The sequence below is a fragment of the Protopterus annectens genome, chromosome 1.part0 (genome assembly GCF_019279795.1).
Source record: "Protopterus annectens isolate FY-2018-M chromosome 1.part0, PAN1.0, whole genome shotgun sequence".
Taxonomy (NCBI): Eukaryota; Metazoa; Chordata; order Ceratodontiformes; family Protopteridae; genus Protopterus; species Protopterus annectens.
In genome coordinates, this window is record NC_056725.1 from 948,909,392 (window position 1) to 948,930,062 (window position 20,671).

General features: G+C 37.6%; 1 protein-coding gene across 13 annotated transcripts in view; it reads left to right on the forward strand.

Annotated features, from left to right (window-relative positions):
* The window catches only part of LAMA2 (laminin subunit alpha 2), a 4,753,606-nt gene that overhangs the window by 3,459,584 nt on the left and 1,273,351 nt on the right, over positions 1 to 20,671 (forward strand). For all 13 annotated transcript variants that reach the window (XM_044064325.1, XM_044064371.1, XM_044064344.1 and 10 more), the window contains one exon: positions 14,123 to 14,221. In XM_044064325.1, the coding sequence (XP_043920260.1) occupies positions 14,123 to 14,221 (99 nt within the window). The remainder of the gene's footprint in view (positions 1 to 14,122; positions 14,222 to 20,671) is intronic.

Genomic DNA, 20,671 nt, shown 5'->3' on the forward strand with positions numbered 1-20,671 from the left:
CCCACTAAATATATATTCCTACTCTGAGATTACACTACAGTGAGGAAAGGGCAAAAATCCTGATCTTCACTGTACCGCAAAAAAAATTCAGAAACTTCAAGTACGTGAATATTTGATGATGTGAGCGTTTGGTATTCACGTACTTGATGATGTGATATAGAACCTTTATGTGTGCCTATGTGAAGTGGAAATTTAATAAAAGTGTTTAAAAAATGTTGTTTGGCTTGAGTGGTGATAACTAGTACTACACTTGGTAGCAATGTAATTTTAGAATGTAAGTCAGTTTGGATGTTCCCTGGTTACTTAATGAGGATCATTGGTGAATTTGTATGGAACTGAGACGAGGAGTGATGAATAAGATGATGGGACATATTTGGTCTTTGTTGCAAAATAAGGTAGGTTTTTTTTTTAAATCTTTATTCAGCATTGCATTTTTAAAAGGTGACACAGATACACATCCTATAATATAAAAGAAAACAAACCATAACAACATTTCCATTGGTAGTTTAATGTAATATACATTAGTTTTCTTTCTAACAATTTTCATTCACTCTTACATTACACAAATTGTTCAGTTCCTGCCTTCCCTTAAATTTCACTCTTCTTACTGAATATTATTCTGCATGTATTGTTCCCATATGCTCCATTTATTTCTATGTAATTTGCTATTTCCTTTTTCTGAGGATCCTGTTTCCAGTTATTTTATCTGCTTTACAATTTCCTTATTTCTACTCAACATTAATATACTGATTTCCATTTTCTACTAACATTTTTTAGCAATCAGTAACAATAAACCTAGCAGGGCCTTACTGTGGTAGGCAAATGGGTTCCATAGCCCAGCAAAAGAATCATTTCCATTTTTATAATTATTAGCTTCCTAAATATTTTTGAGAAACATCTCTGTAGGTAATTTTGAAAACACACCAGCTTGTTACATTCCCAAAAACATGGTCCCAGTTACCTCTCTCTTTCCCATCACACCTCCAGCATTTGCAGTCTAACTGAAGAATTTTTTTATGAAGTCTGCTTAGTGTATGCAAACACTTCAGAAGAAAACTTCCCAAGCTATCTGGCCTTCGTTGCATACAGATTTCTTCCTATTGTTCCTTTATAAATTGCCTTTCCATTCTCACTTCCCAATGTTTTCTAGCCTCCTCTGATTGATTATTATAGTTACTGTGCAGTACTTTGTATGCTGTATTAATTATCCCTTTTTTATCATATTTTTTCTGCACTTTGAGTCCAGTGAGGTTTCCATGTCATAGTATTAGGGGAGCACATTTTCATTCACTCAGCAAAGCACTTGGGAATGGATGTGCAGTGGGTTTAATGTTAAGGATATCCCCTATACTTCTGCTAAGAGCATTCCCCTACACCAAAGTACATTAGGATATTTCTTGAGTCTCCCTCAAGTTGTACCTGCCCAGGTTGCTTCTGTATTCAGCACTGCCTCCCCTCTCCTCCAAGAGAGAGGAGAGCAGCCTGCTCACCCTCATCCCTCCTCCAGTGCTGGAGCTGCTGGGTCTCTGTCAGGATTACTTCCCTTGGCACTAATGGTCCATTAATTTTCCATTCATTTTTGAAGCTTTTTATATAAAAAGAATGTTCATAATTCCCACTGCCTCAATGGCATTTTAGGGTCATCTGCCAAGGTTACCCAGTACTGGTCAGCTTTCAAAAGCTCAGACTCCCTTCTCTCTCCCTTCCTGTGACAGATGAGTGGCTTACCATATCTTGAGAGGGAAGCTATTAGCTGTCACAGGAAGTGTGTGTCTTTTTCTGCCTTACAAAGAAGAAGGTACTATGACTCTTCACAGGATCTGATGTTCATTTTTCCAGCTTTGCTGCTCAGGTAATCATTTGAGGACCCTCTTTCTCTCATTTTGTTATTAGATTTATTATTCTCTTTCTATTTTTATGCTTATTTAAAATATTTATGTTAATATTTTATTTATCTCAGTGTTTACAGTAAGGCCTTTGGGAATTTTTGTTTGTAGCAATGTTTATTTGGCATCTCTCATAGGTTCATAGATTAGTACTAAGCTAACTGCCGTTGCAAGCCAACTGCCCTTGCGAGCCATTTTAAGCCTAGCCAATTATCCCTCAATATTTTTGTCTTGCCCTCCTTGATTGAGAATCATAGAAGTGATGTATAAAGGAATTTCCCTCTCCCAGGAAAAGGCACAACATCTGTCTTCCAAGCCTGAAGGCATGGTTTTCTGGAGAACAGAGCAGTCTGTTTTAAGAGGAAGCAAAAAAAAAAAAAAAAAAGAGTCCTCACAAGTACTCCAGAGATGAATGCCCCCCAAAAGACCCCCCCCCAATTCAACATCCACTCAAGGGTCTGCTCAGAAAATCTGCAAGTGTTCTGTCAAGAATGTAGACCATTAAGGAAAGTATGCAGTACCATTTGTGTCCTAAGCAATGAAGACCAGCTTAGGAGGCATTAAGACTTGGTGCCTTCCCCGATTATGTACCACAACTGTGGTTTTGTCTTTGTAAATTTGAAAAAGGGTACAGAGTTCAGAGAATGTAGGTGCTGGAGAGAACACAAGAGCATTCATTTATTTTATGCGGTTCTTCCTCTCTTCAGGTGACCAACCCCTGGAGCCCTAATGTACTTGGGACACTCCTCCCCATGTTAGATCTGAAGCGGGTGACTAGTTCTTGGAAAAGAGACCAGAAAGGCACTCCTGGGTTGAATGAAGTCTGGAAAGGGGCATTAGAAATGTTATACGGCTGTTACTGCGAAGTCCAAACTGACGGAATATCACTGGAATTCCTCATGTATAGTCAGACAAGCTATGACTCCTGTTGAAGGCTTGTATCTTAGGATTCTCAAAAACTCACTGACAAATGCATTCAAAAAAAGACAGCTGTGAAAGTAAATCAGAGAAAAAGAACCTTGTCTGTAGGAAGTATACTAGGAAAAGATTATCCTAGGATGGAGTAAAGCAAGACTATATGTTCAAAGTTCACCTCATATTGCCAAGCAGTATCAAAATTAAAATCTTAGAATATCTTGCCTCTTTGGCAAATGTTTCTGAGGAAATGTTCACATTGAAATGCAGTGTGTATGTGTGCTGTTAGGCACTAGCGTCTGTCTTATGCAGTCAGAACTGCAAGCAAATCGCAACTGTCTTTGCTGTTGTTTCTCTGCCTTATTTTCATATTTTGACAGGAAAATATTGCAGAGCTTAGATTTGTCCACATTTATACATTATTTATTAAATGTATGACTACTCTGTATGTTTTTAACATCATATCATGATTTTACCATTAATGATGCTATTTAATGTACTGTGGAGATTTTACTCTGACAAAAAATTATAGTCTAAATTGAATTAAATGTTATTTTGCCACAGTTTAACATGATTAAAGTGTATCAAGCTAATTTTTAACACTTGTTTGGCACATTAGTTGTTTTAGTATTTGGACTTTGTGTATTGGAAATTCTTTAACTTCCGTCAGTTGTAAATGAATTCTGAATTTGTGATAATAGTTTAGAAGAGTTAGTTGTCTGGGGACATACATAGTACTAGAAACTTTTAGTACTTATTGTGATACATTATCCACTGACATTTTATTATTCTGGCTGCTGCTGTCTCCTGACTTGTTGGTTCCTAAGTCTGCCCCCACCATATCAAACCTGGTTGCACCTTAAAATAAAAAAACAAAATTAAAAACATAGTTCAGCCTAAGGTTAGCAATTCTATCTGGGCCACTGCTCGGCCCACAGACTACCTACCTTTTGCCCCGTCTCCGTCTAGTATAGCTTTGCTAGGCCCCTGGAGCACTTAAAACTGTTCTCAGATATTTACATAATTGTGAGTTTCACAAGAAAAAGAAACAGATGCTTCACCATACATCTGAGGATCAGATTATAGCTGTTAATAATGCTGATGTGGTTTCCTTTGCTAAGAGTGTTCTGCAAACAACTAATTCTGGTGGTTGTGTTCCCATTCATGGCTCTAGTGCTAGTTTAGCTAGAGACCTTTCTGTTCCAAAAAATGATGAAGAGTCTGATGGGGAGAGGGTTGATTTCCTAGGTGACATGGAGTCAAATCATTTTGATTCTTCAGAAGGTGAACATTAGTTTAAGTCTGAACAGGAGTTCCCTTTTTCCTTTGATCATTGCTAGATTTAGTGATGTGTTTCCTTAGGAGCAGTCAGGAACTACCCCAGAGCTAAGCAGGATATATGACATTATAGAGAATGAGATGCCCAGTTCTGTTCCCCCTCTCTTACTGGCTTTGGCAGATGTTTATAAAGCTGCCTGTAGAACACCACTGTCTGTTCTAACAGTCCCTAAAAAGGCTCAGAGAAAATATGAGATCCTTTCAGATGTGATTTGACTGCTGACCCAGCTGTGGTCTCCCCTGCTGCCTGTTCATATAAGAAGTCCTTAGCTTCATCTAAGCCAACATCTGCTGATAAAGAGGGAAAATAGTTAGATGTTTAAGGCATAAGGATGTCTCTTTCTAGTGATATAGCCTTTAGAATGTTAAATTACCAAGCGGATATGGGGAAATTTATTTTACAGTGTCGCTACAGCTTGGACTATTTTGCTGCAGCTGTACCTGCAGAGCAAAAATCCTATATGAATGAAATTGTTTCTAATTTGACTCAAGTTTTGAAACATACTTTGAGAAGTGTTCTTCATTGTGCAGATACAGTCTTGAGAAATGCTGCTTCATCTGTTGTATTAAGACATCATGCTTGTTTACATGATCAGAACTTCTCTGATGATTTAAAAGTTGAAATTTTGAAAACACCTTTAAGTTCTGAACTGGTGTTTGGGCCCCCTATTAGACATTCTCAAACCATAGGGTGATAGAGACAAATTAACACATGGGGTGGCTTGAATGTTTCATGTTCACCAGTTCTCCCCAAACAAACATCTACTTTCAAGGGGCAGAACAAACAAAAAAATCTCAGCTACACAAAAGTCAAGGATCCAAAAGATAATGGCAGGTGGATGATGTTTCAAAACGAAATAAGAGGGTTCCTTTCTGAAAAAGGAGCAATTGTTGCAAAGGAATGACTATGCCAAGTTACAGAGCATGGCTTGCAAGGTACTTGGGACATATCAAACCATGTAAACGTAAAAGGTGCTGGCCGTGATTCATGCCTTAAGTGTTCTTACCCACTTATTGACTCTGAGCCATCCCAAGTGGTCACAGACAACACTACCATAATGGTGTGGTAGCTGAAAAACAAGGAGGTGCAAGGTCATATGCTGTTTGCCATTTGGCAATGCTGACCTGAGATCTGGCTCTACATTCCATCAGACCAAAACACAGTGGCAGACAGACTAACCAGATTCTGGATGGACCCCTTGTGAAGAGTGGAAGCTCCATGATCCAGATGTGGGGGACATCTCAAGTTGATTTGTTCACAAGCTTTCAAAACAGACAACACAAATAATTCTGTTCAAGACATCCTTGCAGCCACATTTGTAAGACAGATGCTGTATAATCCCCATGGTCAGGAATGTTTCTGTATGCAATTCTTCCATTTTCAGTGATTACCAATGTACTCCTAAAGATTCAGAAAATATTATCAAAGATCATTGTGGTAACCCCCTTTTGATTGAGGCAATGTTGGTTCTCCCTTTTAATGGAATTGGCCAATGGCAAGTATCACAAGCTTTCTCACAGACTGAATCTGCTGACACATTTTCAGTGGCAAATGGTACACCCCAACTTAAAGTAATTGCAACTGACATCCTGGAGGAAAATTTTTTGATATCTTTTTTGGGCACTTGCTCCATGAAGCTTTACAGCAGGTAATTAAAGTAGGCATTAAAACCTGCACCTGAAAAATCTTATATTTACAAGTAGAAGAAATTTTCAAGGTATTTCATATCCAATAACAAAGGTCCTGAAATGATTTTGATCCCCCTGGTATTTAAATATTTATGTGATCTACTTAGAGGTGGTTAGCAAACTGCATCTTATGGTTCTCTCAGCTTGCCTGCCCACAGATGCCCCCTTTTATCTCTTTTTGTTGTCAAACAATTTATGAAAGAGGTGTGTTGCACATTAGATTCCCTCAGAAACAAAATCTCCTCCCTGGGATCTCAACTTCGTGCTTGAAAAATGGATCTTACCTTTTGAACTTGTCTTTCAGTCTTATTTATGATTCATTACTTGGAAGATGGTTTTATTCATTGCTCTGACATCTGCTGGGTGAATCTCTGAGCTGCAAGCTCTCATGGTCAGCCAACTATGTGGCAGCACCCTCATGCTATCTCCTAGATTTTGCATAGGTGAGGTGGGTTTCAAACTGATTTGGTTGTTGCAGGACTTGTTTTTTGTATGGGTATTGTGACTGGCATCGAAATTACACTTGCTGGATGATTTCTGGCATCAGGTACTTTATTCTCTTTCATAGTGGAAGAGAAAAAGCCTGAACCCTCACCTCCTGTGACAGCTGTAGTCTTCCCTCTCAGGATATGCCCAGCCAATCAGCTGTCACAGGAAGTGAGAGAGGGGAAGAGAGTTTGAGCTTTAGAAAACTAGCCAGTACTGGGTTACTTTGACACCCTAAAACACCACTGATGAAGTGAAGAATTTCAACATGTAATGTTACAGGTAAATCGGACTTGCACAACTATACTTTTTCTCTTTTTCTTTTTTTTTTTGTGTTAGTGACCTTATCTGGTTTTAACGTTAACTGGAGTAATGAGTACTGTAGGCTGAGTGGCACCAGATGGAGTTAGCAGTGTAAGTTACTGGCTGGAAATATAAGTGGATGAATAATTGCAAGGACACACAAGTATAACATTTGATCTGGCAATGAGACATGCACTGGATTTTTAATTGTATCTATAGTTAAATGTCAGATAAATAATTTTAAGTGTTTTTAAGGTAGAGGATAGGGCAAATCTGCCACTGTATTGATTTATACATCACTGGTAATACCATTAAGTTCACGCTATTTGGGGAAACATTCTCCTGGCTTTGGTATACACAGAAAATGCGATTCTGAAGAGAGTGAGAAAGGTTGCCACATGAGTTGGAATGTTAAATGCCAATTTAATATATGGAATTTTAAGCATTAGAGGTAAAATAGAGGTTGTCAGCAAATTACTTTTATGTAAGTACTACAACATATTTACAGGAGTTGAAAAAGGGGAGAGTTAGTAGTTTGAAGGGAATCATAGATGTTATATGCTTTACACAGCATGTAAGGTATTATATACCTTTTACATGAGATGAGTGGGAAAGATTGTGCTGAAAGAGGGTGACAATAATACTGGCAATTCAGACAGACACAGACACACACACAGAGATTTATATATATATATATATATATATATATATATATATATATATATATATATATATATATATATATATATATATACACATATATAGATATGGATATATATTAACAAGCATAGTAGATGTACATTTTAGTACACATCTGCTTTGTACTGCTAGTGTAATTTTTGAATATTTAGTGAGATGGTATTACTGGTTTATGAATATGATGAACTAGGATGTATTAAGATAACTATACTTAGAGAAAATTTTCAGCACATGGTGAAATGTTTCAAGTTATAATTTGTTGTAATAAAGATGAGCGATTGCCTGAAAATTATTTTGTTTGAATTATATTCAATAAAGATAATTTAACAAAAGTGTTACTCAGTAGAATTTGAGGATTGTGTATCATTTTTCCATATTCTACCTCAGCAGACATACATTGCATTAGGACTAGTTGAACATGTTCTGAACAAAAAGGCCATGCAGTTGGTTCCAGGCCACCAAAAGGGAAAAGCCATCTATGCCAAACTAATTTTAGCCCCTAAGAAAAATGAAACCTTGGAAATCTGATGTAGGGTTTTTGTACTTCATTATAACAATGAATTTATGAATGGTAGCCTTAAAGAACATTCTACTTATCCTTAAAGAAAACTAATTTATGACAGCATTAGATATGGAGAATGCAAATCTTCTCATCCTAATTAAATCATTTCACAGAAAGTAATTTTGATTTCAAGCAACAGGTTTCTTTTTTTATTATTGTCTCCCACCAGATCTGTTCACAAACCTAAGAGTATTTTTAAAACAATGTAAATACATTTTTAATACCAGGCTTTACTACTTGCATACTAGACGATCCCCATGCATGGTACACTTGTTATTTTGGCACCACTGGCTGTTACAAACATTTTATAATTATATTTGTATACAATATTAATAAACTAGCTTAATGTCAGACAATCAGTTCTTACATTTAATGTTTAATAATTTGCCATTGCTAACCACATAAATCCAAATATCACAATCAACTGTTTCTTAAAAAAAACATTTAAAATATACAAATTAACTGTTTTCAACATAATACAAGATCAGTAATTATGTAATGACTGTATTGTTTTATTTTCATTATATTACATATTTTAACAGCTGGACCAGTACCTTTACACCTACATATTTTATTTATTAAGTATCAAATAGATGTTCATCTGAGGTGCTTTGTTACAAATCAGTTTTCATCATTTTCCATTACTGAACCCCATATAGCCTGTTTGTAAATGCAGGGTTTTGTTTATGATCTCTAATAGTTCTCAATTCCACATTTTAAAACTCTATTATCATTATTTTCACCTCTCTCTCTTGCAAGTGGTTTCTCTTTGGTTTGATATTTTTTACTTATAACTTAATTAGGCAGTATCAGCACTAAAGATAGCAACGCTTTCACCAACCCATGTCAATGAAAACATCTCTGTACTGCAGTTAAATTATGTTCCAAATATAAGTCTTGACATATTCAAGTAATTTTTGGGGTCTATATTAAAAGAATGAACATTTACTTACCCGAATACCTAAATGCCAACATGTCTTCATCGAACCGCGAAAACCTCGATCATCCAGAAGCGCGAAATTGGAAATGTCAAATCGTCATGGTTGGCCCTTCTGAGGTATAGCTCTGTAACGTAAGTGTGCATTAGTTATGGACCATAGGGTTAGGGTGCAGGTTAAGGTAAGTGCATAGATGGTAATGTATGTTAGATTTAGTGTAGGGTTAGAAGTAGGGTTTTGTTAAGTGTATGTGTGTGGATTATTTAGTTTGTATGGGTATAGCTTTTTAAGGTAAGTTTGTGATAGTTACGGACCTTAGGGTTAGGATGCGGGTTAAGTTAAGTGCACACATGGTGGTATATGCAAGATTTAGTGTAGGGTTAGAAGTAGAGTTTAGTTTAGGGTTAGAAGTAGGGTTTTTATTTAGTTTGTTTAGGTAGTATGTAGCGAGCTGTGGGGTGGGACAACTATAACTGTTCAAGTTTTTGAATTTCGCGGTTTAGGGTGTTCGGTGTATTTGCAGTTCGCGGGATATGTGTCGGCATTTAGGTATTCGGGTAAGTAAACATTCATGCTTATAATATAGACCCAGTTTTTGTACTGAAGCATCTCTGCTCATTCCCAGAATATATGTTCCCAAAAACCTGTCTCTGAATGTTAACATCTCAAGCATATGTCTCTTGTCTGAAGGAATTTTTCTTTTCAAGTTTTGTTGGAGTTTACAATATTTATGCAAACATTTGCATGTAAGAATTCTAGATTTTTCCAATTTGGCTGCAGATCTCTAATTAAAACATACATCCTTCCACTGATCATCTGTAATAGCTTTACTTAATTATTTACTCCTTGTTATTTTTCCTTTCCCCTGTATTGTCTTCTCAAATGTACTATTGCTTGCATGCTTTACTTATTACTCTTTTCTGGTCTGTAATTTCTGTTCTGGCCTCAAATATAAAGTGTACTATTTGTGGTTTAGCAACATTACAATATAAACTTTACATAGCTTCCTTAAACTCTAACATTAGTCCTGTATATTCAAGGTTGTCTGAGTTCAATAACCAAAAAGTTTATCTAGCTTCATCCAGTTTATTTGCCACACCCCTTTGTATCATCTGCTTCCCAAATATGGGTTGTTTGTTCTTTTTTCTCCAAATGTTCAGTACATTTTTTTATTCTTTCTTCTCCAAATGGTCAGTACATTTTCCTTTGTGGCTTCTTAATTACTTTACATAGTAAAACCCATTTTATTCTACTTTTCATGGTATGACTTTCTTTGATATAACGATTTGCTTAACACTTTATGTATACAAGTCTGTACATAATGCTGTTTATTTTCCTTACTTAGATCTGCCCAAATGTCCACATGGGATCCTTTCATTACTTTATTGGAGACTATGCCTTTCATGTGCTTCTGTTTGGGCATGTGTTCTGTAACCTGAACTCTATATACAAGTCAGAGTTGTGAGGTCTTCTAGTACATATCCAAATCTGGAAGTCCCAAACCACCCTGTTCCTTTAGCAATATAAGGTTTTCCTACTGCATCCATTCTCTTTTGCACCTCCCCCCATGTAAAACTCTTTAATTTTCTTTTTGATATTCTACCATATAAGATCTCTCAGTTGATACATATAAGCCTGACCTGCATAAAGAACTTAATGGACCAAAAACACCGTAATCACTTGTATCTGACTGTAAGTAATGTTGTCAGTAAACTTGTCATACAAGTAATCTTTTGAGTATTTTTTAGCTGCTTGCTTAACATCCTGTTTTTACCGAATTCCCAAGTATCTCATTGTATCATGACAGAAAATGGGAAGCTGAGTACTAAGTCATATGTGGAGGCATATTTAATTACTATAGTCTTTCTTTTAGCTTCATTTAGTTTATATCCTAATATACTATTAAATATTTCAATTTATTAAATATAATTTTATTTTATATTCTGGATTGGTAATATACAGTATTATGTAGAACTCATTTCCACACATCACCTTAGGTTGAGCTTCCCGGCAAATGTTAAATATTGATGTTATCCATGTTAGTTGAAGCCCAGATAATTCATAAGAGCTCTTCATAAATTTGCAACTCACTCTGTCAAATACATTTTTAGTATCCAAACCTATTAATATTGTCAAATGTTTACCTACATTCAATAAACCCATACTGGTTCTGATCTTTTATTCTCATCAATATTTTTGCCATTCCTTTTGCCACAATCACCATAAATACTTTGTAGTCATGATTCAGAACCAAATGGATTGTATGACCTTGGTTCAAGAGGAGCTTTCCCCTCCTTCAGTATAAATGCCAGTACTGCTGCTTTCCAAGTCAGAGGCATATCCCTACCCAGAAGCACATTGTTAAAATGTAGCTCTGGGAATGCAAGTGCAGAAGCAGTTTCCAGAAGACGTGTAACCTTAGAACAGTTTGCCTTAGCTGTAGCAACTCACCATAAAGACTGAGAGCACTTCCGTCTCCATATGGCATCTCAGCTTAACATTTATGTTTTAAAGTACTTTCATAACACACCAGTGACCTTAAATAGTCTACCTTCATACTAAATAACTTCTCCGTAAAAAATGGGGTAAATTACATAAAATTGTACTTGCAAATTAATCAATAAATTATTTTTTATTCAGATCTGTGCACTTTCATCCAAACATAAAATATGGAATTCATCAGAGATAAAAAAAAAAAAAAAAAAAAAAAAAAAACAGATTACCCCACCTTATTTAAATACTGAAAATTCAAAACATAAATCCAATCAAAGAAACTTTTAATCAATAACATTTAAAAAGACAGCCTCCCAATTAAAAAAATAAATAATAAAATCCTTTGTAAACTATGTAAACTTTAAAAACAGTTTTACCATATTTTATGTGCAATCCTCTCTCTGGATGATAGAAATGGATTAAAAAAAATAAGAATCATGGAAACAATACATGTAGAATAATGTTTTGTAGAAGAATGAGGTTTAAGGGAAGCCAGGAATTGAATAAGCTATGTAATGTTTGACTGACAATTACTGGATAGATTACAAGTGGTGCTTGCAACTTAAAATATGCCAATATGGTTTGTTTTCATTTTTTACAAATATATGATTGTCTATGTCATAAGTTTATTTTATTTTTATTTATTTTATTTTACATTTGTTGACCGGGCTAGTCCAGCTGGATACATATCCATTTTCAGCAGAGGCCCGGGGAGAAAAGCTCCACGAGAGTACAAAACAATATTTGTTTTTAATAAAACAAAACTATAAAATAAAATAAATTCAAGGTTAACCAAATGGAAGTAGTATATACAATTAAGCTATTTTATGCAAAAAAGAACATATTGAAGTAAACAGTTGGGTAAAATAAGTAAGATGTACAATACAGGAACACACTTGAAGAGGTGAGTCAACATGAGATATTAGAGTGACAAAGAGACATAATACGATATAAAAGAGAGTACAAATTAGTTGAAGGAGAAGTTATGATAATAAAGATGTTTTTTGCTTAAAAATCTCTCTCTCTCCTCTCACACACACACCTATCATGCACTATTCTGATATAGTTAGGCTAAAATAACTGTTGAGTTTGAACTTCAAAGGGATTCATCTAGTTCAATTACTTGCATCAACCAGATTGATAAGAAAGTAATCTGGCCGTCTTGAAGTGAAATAAAAAAAAATGGGAGAACTAAGGTTTTCTGAACTTTATAGCTCTCCTTCCAAAATAAACACGACAACCACCCGCAGTATCTCAGTCATACCGTTCCACTCACTGTATACCTCTGTACCCTCTCCACATTTTTGTCATCACAAACAGTGATATTTAGTTTTACTATAAAATATGACCTGCCAACAGGCTGATCTTCTGTTACAGTACCAAGAACTATAACTGTGATCCTAAGAATAGCAAAACTAAAAGTGCAGACATGCAGATGTTGTAGCAAGACCTATATCGACATCCCTCAGATATTTTTCCTTTTCCAAAGTACATTATCTCAGACTTCATATATGTGAGTAGTAGGATTTTTGGACTACATTCCCCATGGTCAGGTTACAGGGGGTAAAGTCCCAATGCAAAAAATGCATTGTTAGCATCATATTCTTTCTGGCTGTTATACAATCTTACTTTATTTTTCAGAATTGTGAGACTAGCAATTATAAGTCTTGCACTTCTGAGAAGGAGCCTATAATGTTTTGTTACAGGCAGGTGGAATATGTATCAGTGGAAAACTGAATAGTACTGTTGTCAGCATCCAGTGTGTCCACATCCTCCAACTTATTTAGACAAGTGCTGGTATTTTATTCTCTACAAAAGATGTTTCTGAAGTATCGGTCCATTGCATTTTGCATACTTATTTTGTTTAATACAGCACTCAGTGAGTATATGCATGCCTATGGTCTCTCTGTCTCTGCCTCTTTGCTCCATGCTTCACGGCTGTTCAACAAGACTGCATAAAACTGGCCTAAGAACTTTTATGTCACCTTAAATAAACAGAGAGCTTTATCAACCAGTGAGGTGGAAGAAGCATTCAAGTTTGCATCTTTTTTATCTCAGCCAGTGCTGAAAATCATCATATATTACTACAGTTCATGTCTGTGGTTAATTTATGTATAAATGCTTATAAAAATGTCATTATCGTAGGCTGTTTGTCCCAAATACTACTAAAATTACAGTCTTATTTTGAGGAGTATCCTGTTTCACATGGGCTTGTAAACATCCATTGAAACAAAGTAAAAAGCTGAAGATCAAATGAAAATGTAGCAGGTTGTTGAAGTAGGAATAACTGGTTCCTTTGTGTGAACTACAGACATTAATGTAGGACACTATTAGAAAAAAAAGAAAAAGTTTAAAAGTTGATGTTTTACTGAAAGAACACAATATTTTAATTAATGAAGCAACATCTTTTAATGAACTCTAGAAATTCGTAAATGTATTGGTCTTTCTCTTTCTGTTTCTCTGTTTTGCACAGACACATAGACATATAAACAAAACACACACACACACACACACACACACACACACACACACACACACACACACACACGCATACATGCATTCAAACTTTTTTTATAAATCGAATCATTGATTCCATATGCAAAGATATTTAATGAGTTTGAGGTTATTAAGTAATATTTTTATTTTACCTTAAAGTGTATGATTAAAAATAGCTTTTCATGTGTTATATTTTACTTATTCTGTCTGTCTACCTAACCAAAGCCTTTTCCATTTATCTCTATATCAGGTTGTCTATTTTTATACCAGCCTTGATGGACACTGATACATTTTCTTTATGTTTTAAACATTTTCAGCCTTTGCTGTCCCCTCACAGAGCACCCGGGAAACGTTTGCAGTTAGCAGAGAGCAAGTTGGGTGGGCTAATTACAGAAATGGATGACTTGCTAAACAGGGTAAGTCACTGACTGTTTTATGTAAAGTTTAAGTCTTACCTGTTCTACTGTAAGTGTTTTAAATATTTTACCTGTTCTAGGTGTTTTAAATGTTGCATGTCTGGTGTATTATATTCAAATATTGTTTAACTTTAAAAACACACAACAGTAATATTCATAAGGTTTATGAATTGGCTGTATTATTTATCACAAAGTGCAAATATATGATTTTGTGTTCAACATAATGTAATTATTGCTGTAGTTATTGGTTTTTCAGACTTATCTTTAAGTCTGTGGTACTGAAAAATTGAGACCCTCTCCCCCAGTTTTGGCAATGCATTTTGTACAGCAGAATGGTCCTGGTGCAAATGACATTTTGGTCATAGACTCAGACATGAAAATAGGATTGAAAGAGCATACATTGTAAGTTTCAGCAGAGTACTTTGGGTGTAATACATTTGACGTATACAGAGTACTTGCCACATAAAAGCGCGTCAGCCTCCTCATCTTTCTAAAAATATATTGGCTTTCGATATAACTGTCCACAGATGTTTATGCAGTATACACTGTGGAGTATGTGCTGCTTTAGGTGACTAGCACTTATCCTAGTGGCTTGCACTGTACTCCTCTTTCTACAATGACTGTATTTTTGGATTTGTTGGGTATCATCACTATTTTTGATGTACCCCCTGTTCAGAAAAGTTGCTGCATTTATTCTTCACTATTTCCATCAAATAATACTTCATTTTACCTTGAAACATCCAGATTACACATTAATTGAGTACAATCCTTTACAAAAACATCTGTAGAAAGATGGTATCTGCTTAGGTCCCAACAATTTCCTTGAAATACTTAAATGTTTCTGTCCATGTTTAGTTTTCTGGTTGATGCCTGCCTGAGAGAGAAGCTGGCTTGGGCTGGACAACAGATTGAGCAGAGATTCTTAATTCTACCTTTCTTGGATGTTTGGAAACCTTGGAGTAGCTAACAATTAAGTGGACATACATGGAGTTTCCCTACTGTACAGAAGGCCCATCAAAGAGATCTTTAAGTACATGGAATGACAGCCTATGCTGTTACTGTAACTTATTGCATACCCACCAAATATATCTCTAAGTAAATGAAATGAGAGCCTATGTTGTTACTATGACTTAGCCACAGACCCATCAAACAGATGTCTAAGTACGTGGAATGATAGTCTATGTTAATACTGTGGCTTGCCACTCCTCAGCCCCCCAAGCTCTGTTTCTCTGCTTCACTGGTTATACTGGTTACTACTGCATGTAGCCTTTGTAAAACAAAACTGTAGGATACCACAGGCAATCCCATTTGGAAAGACTGCTAAATTTCTACCGTGTGTCGATGCTTAAACTCTGTTTTATTACTGCACTACATATGGATTTATATTGAATGTATTTACTTTCTTAGTAATTCCCTGTTATCAGATGGTGTTGAATGCATTTGTACAATCAAAATAAGCAGCATGCATTTGCAGTCCTTAAACACTATTTCAAAAAATGCTTTGAGATTCACATGATAAGATCTCTCGTTAACAAACTTATAATATTCTAGGTCTAACTGAAGTAGGTCCCCCATGTTATTTTGCATATGTTGCATTATGGTTGTCACAATAGTTTTACACAGAATGCTGTTCAATGTGATGGGAATAAAATTGTTTGGAGAGGTTGCAATAGAACCTTTGTGAATGTGTTCCCCTGCAACCTGCTTCTATACATCAGAGATATGCCCACGTATTATAATTTTGTTTAACATAGTTTGATAGGAGCATGTTAAGATTTTCCTTGACTTTTTGCAGGAAATCAAAAGGTATTTTATGTATTCCAGTGGAAACCATGCTATTAAGTGTGTTTGTGACAGTATTTCTCTTATCTATATTCATATAATGGATGCGTCTCTTACTGTATAGCATTTCGATATAGGTGTTTGTGAATTGGGAGGTCTGCATAACATTTTTCTCTGTGCATTTGCTATGTTTTTCAGTTCGAATATCAGTGCCATTTTTTACTATCGCATATTTCCTTTACAATTTTTCTTTTCAGTTTTTGCTATAACTAAAGAATAATATTACCACTTTCAGCCTTTAAAATCATGTTAAGTTTGTAGTTAGATCAGCAAGATTATTCTGTATTTGTTTTCGTGACTAGAATAATTTTTGAAAAGTACATAGTACCTTTTTTTTGCATAACTGATTAGTCTACTCATGCCACTAAAGTGTTTTTTTAATTTACATTATATTTATGTCATAATGGCACATATTCATGAACATAACAGTTACTAATAACAGAAATTATTGCTTGTGTCTAAGTACATTTATTTGGGTTATTGAGAATAGGTGGGACAAATAAATATTTAGGCAACCATGCCCACACACGTGCCAGGATCTGCCACATTAGACACGTACTCAGGTCATTGGACCACAAGTGCCAGTATGATTCAGTCATAGTCCATGTAAGTGTAAATGATCTGCAACATACCTCCCTAGACTATATGAAGAGAGAACTCCTGGAGCACTTGGAATATGTGTCCCAGGCTGGTATAAGCCTAGCACTGAGCAGCATTTTTATCTTCTCCAAGAATTATGCCACAATATGAACAAAAGATGATCGACTTTAATAATTGGTTTTGTTTCTGGAAGTAAATGGTCAACAGACCATGCTGCTTTGCCAGGAATAGTCTGTACCTCTCCCCTCAAGGCTTTTAAATATTAGCTAAAATGCTGTTGTCCCCTATAGCGCCTTTTTTAGGTAATGCCAAACTGAAAGTACTCCTGACATTGTTTAAAGCCACAGAGAGCACACTGGCAGTGTAAGGTTATAATGCCTTCCACACATTTAGACCAGCTACTACAAAAATAGGGACTAAAGGTGAAGGTGTCTCTTCTTCTTCTCTTTTGGCTGTTCCAGTTAGGGGTCACCACAGTGGATCATCTGTTTCCATTTCTTCCTGTCCTCTGCATATTGCTTTGTCACACCAACCACCTGCATGTCCTCTCTCACCACATCCATAAACCTTATCTTAGGTTCATATGTTCATAGGTTTATACTAGGCTATCTTCCCTAAGGCATTTATAAGCCTAGGCCAAAATTTTGTGGCTCACGCCACCCCTTATGTTAAAAAATACTGTGCCCATTAGTTTGTTGTGCCTCTGTCCAGCAGTGACACAGAGATGATTCCCGGGGTAAACCTACGATCTCCCATCCACCGGTCAAGATTTCTCTTGAACAGAGCCAGCGAGGTGCTCTGCCTCACATGGACTGGGATTTTATTCCACAGCATAGGGAGTCTCTGGGTGACAAATCTATCCCTCCAGCATGTCCTATTTATATCCGTGCTAAGGTTTAAGTTGCTTGCTCTAGTGGATCTGGTAGATTTGGATTGTTTGAGGTGGAGCATGTCCATTAATTCCGGGTTGGACATGGCCTTGTATGTCAGGCACAGGTCACCTCTGAGCAGGCGGTATGCGACTGAATAGAGCTGGAGTTTCTTCAGTCTGGCAACATATGACAGATTTTGGAGTCCCTTTATCCTTTTGGTGAGGAACTTTTGGGGTCTCTCCAATTGCTGCTGGTGTCGGGTGAGATACATCCCGAATGGGGCATTGTACTCGATAATTGGTCTGATAAGTGAAGAGTACAGGGGAACAATGACCTCACTTGATCTGGATGTGAATCCCTTCATGATCAGGTGGGCAATGTAGAAGGTCTTTCTAACCACTTTAGCAATGTGAGTGTCAAAAGAAAGGCCACTGTCAACCTGGGTCCCCAGGTCCCTGATAACCTCTTCTGTGCTTAATGGATTGCCACCTATATGGTAGCTTGGGGTTACCTTGTTTTTCCCGAAGGCTATGACTATACATTTTTGGCATTTAGGCCATGGCTCTGGCACCAATTATCAGTTTCCGTGAGACCCCTCTGAAGGATATCTGTGTCCGATGTACTTTCCACTATGGTGCCCAGTTTGCAGTCATCTGCAAACTTTGTCAGCCATAGTCCTTCTATGTGTGCCTGTACTTCTGAGAAGTAGATGCCGAACAACAGGGGGCCAAGGACTGAGCCCTGTGGGACACCACTTGTGACCGGCTTGGAGTCTGACATGGCGCCAGCAACTCTAACCCTGTGGGTTCTGTCCTTTAGCCAGTTTGCAACCCATCTTGTGACATATGGGTTTACATTTAAGCTGGTAAGTTTCTCTATAATACCCGAGTGGGGTATTGTGTCGAAAGCTTTTGCAAGGTCAAGGTAGGCTGTATGGACTGCCTTTCCCTCATCAATGGCCTTGGTGACTGTTTTGAAGAAGTCGACCAAGTTCAAAAGGCATGATCTGCCCTTGACAAAGCCAAACTGGGTCGGGTCCAATGTCTGCAAGTCCCCTATGTCTTTGTTTATGAGTTCCATTATGATCCTCTCCATAGCTTTGCACACCAGTCTTGTTAAGCTTATGGGGCGGTAATTTCCAGGGTCCTTAGGGGTACCGCCTTTGTGGAGTGGGACCACAGTTGCCGTACGCCACTCCTTGGGCACGTATCCTGTGGTAAGGCTAAGATTAAACAGCTGCCTTATATGCGGGTTTAGTTCCTCGTTGAGTTCATGTAGCACACAGCCGGGGACACCATCCAGTCCCATTGATGCTGTGTTTTTAGCTTTAGAGAGAGCAGCTTTCACCTGCGCATTAGAGATGTCTGGGAGGATACACTCCACTGGGATAGTTCTCTCTCCTTTTGGGGGGGAGAGGGGGGTGAAGTTTGCACTGAACCTGTCTGCCAGTATGTTGGCAATGTCTGTGGGTTCAGTGATTTTTGTATCATTTTAGACTAATTCTGTGCATATCTGGGAGTTTCCACCCAGGTTTCTAGCATAGCTGAAGAAGGCCTTGTGATTGTCTTTTGAATCTATTGCAATTTTTCTCTCAAATTTGGCCTTGGATGATTTTATGAGTGCTCGTATTTTTTTACTAATAATGATCAAGGGTGTCTTCTCTTTTATGGATTTTGCTCTATCATGTAACAGCTTTCTCCTCTTATTGTAAAGTTTGTTTATGGCTGGGGTCCACCAGACTGGACGTTTGCCCTTGGTGGAAAGAGTCTTGGTTTTATTAGGGATTGCCTGATCCATGCAGTCCTGGAGGTGTGCGTAGAAGGCATTTGTAAGGGCTTCCGCAGCTTGGGTTGTGGTTTCCACTGGCTCGGGGGCCTTAAAGGGTACCACACCAGTCTTGAGTAGTGTGAAGTTTTCTTTAGAGAAGTTCTTCACTGTGGTCTTTTTTGTTTGGGGCGGGGGCGGGATGTGGATTTCCACTGAGATAAGTTTGTGATCTGATCTCACCAATGAGGGATATACTTCCGGTGTGGAGCATTTTGTCCCCATGTTTGTGATGATGAGATCTAGTATATTTTCTCCTCTTGTGGGAACGGTGACTAGTTGTTCCATGGCATTTGAATTTATGAACTCCAGGAACCTTTGGGCTAGAAAGTTGGGGCTTGAGTAATGTTCCCAGTCTATATTCGGGTAGTTGAAGTCACCCAATATAATGGTGTTTGGAGATACATTTATACCCTCCAGTGTCTTCAGGAAGGCTGTGTGGGGTTCTTGAGTTTGAGAGGGTGGCCTGTAGCATGCTACAAATTGTAGAGCAGTTTTGCCTATGGTTAATTGCACCTGGATGGTTTCCGATGCTTCGTGCGTTGCCACCAACCTGGAGGTGTGGGTATCCTTGATGAATATGGATACACCCCCTCCTTTTGTGGTGTGGTCCGGGTTTTGGGGCCAGAACGCATGATATGAGGTAAAACCTGATAGTGCCGGGGTGCTCTCACGAGCCTTTAACCAGGTTTCAGTCACAGCACAGACATCGATGTTCTCCATACTGAGAAGGGCCTCGAGAGCGTGCATTTTGAGATTTAGACTTCTGGCATTGAGCAGCATTACCCTTAGTTTCTTCCCATTTTTGTTTTCTAGGGTGGTAAGTTTAGAATTTGAGCCTTGCCTAAAAAAGGCACTATGGGGGTGGCAAGAGCCTTAGCCAATATCCGGAATCCCAGGGGTGACAGGTGCAAGGCGTCCCTTGCGAAGCAGTGTGGCTTGTCAAGCATGTCATCCCAGGCAGACAGACACTGGATCCCCTTTGAATGACACCAGAAATTAAGCCAATTGTTAAAGCTGATCATCTTGTCTCTATGTTGTGGCATCATTCTTGGTGAAGGAAGGATACTGCTCAGGGTCAGGGTCATACCTGCCTGGGCTACATAATCAGAGAGCTCCTCTATGTCTCTTTTCATGTAGTCCAGGGAGGCATGTCTCAGGTCATTCACACCAGCATGGACAATGACTGTGTCATATTTGTACTTGCTGTGGAATGACCCGAGTGCTTGTGTTATGTGGCGGATTCTAGCGCCCGATAGGCAGCTTACTGTGACCCTCTCCTTGTTCAGCCTGGTGAGTGGGACGTCAGTGT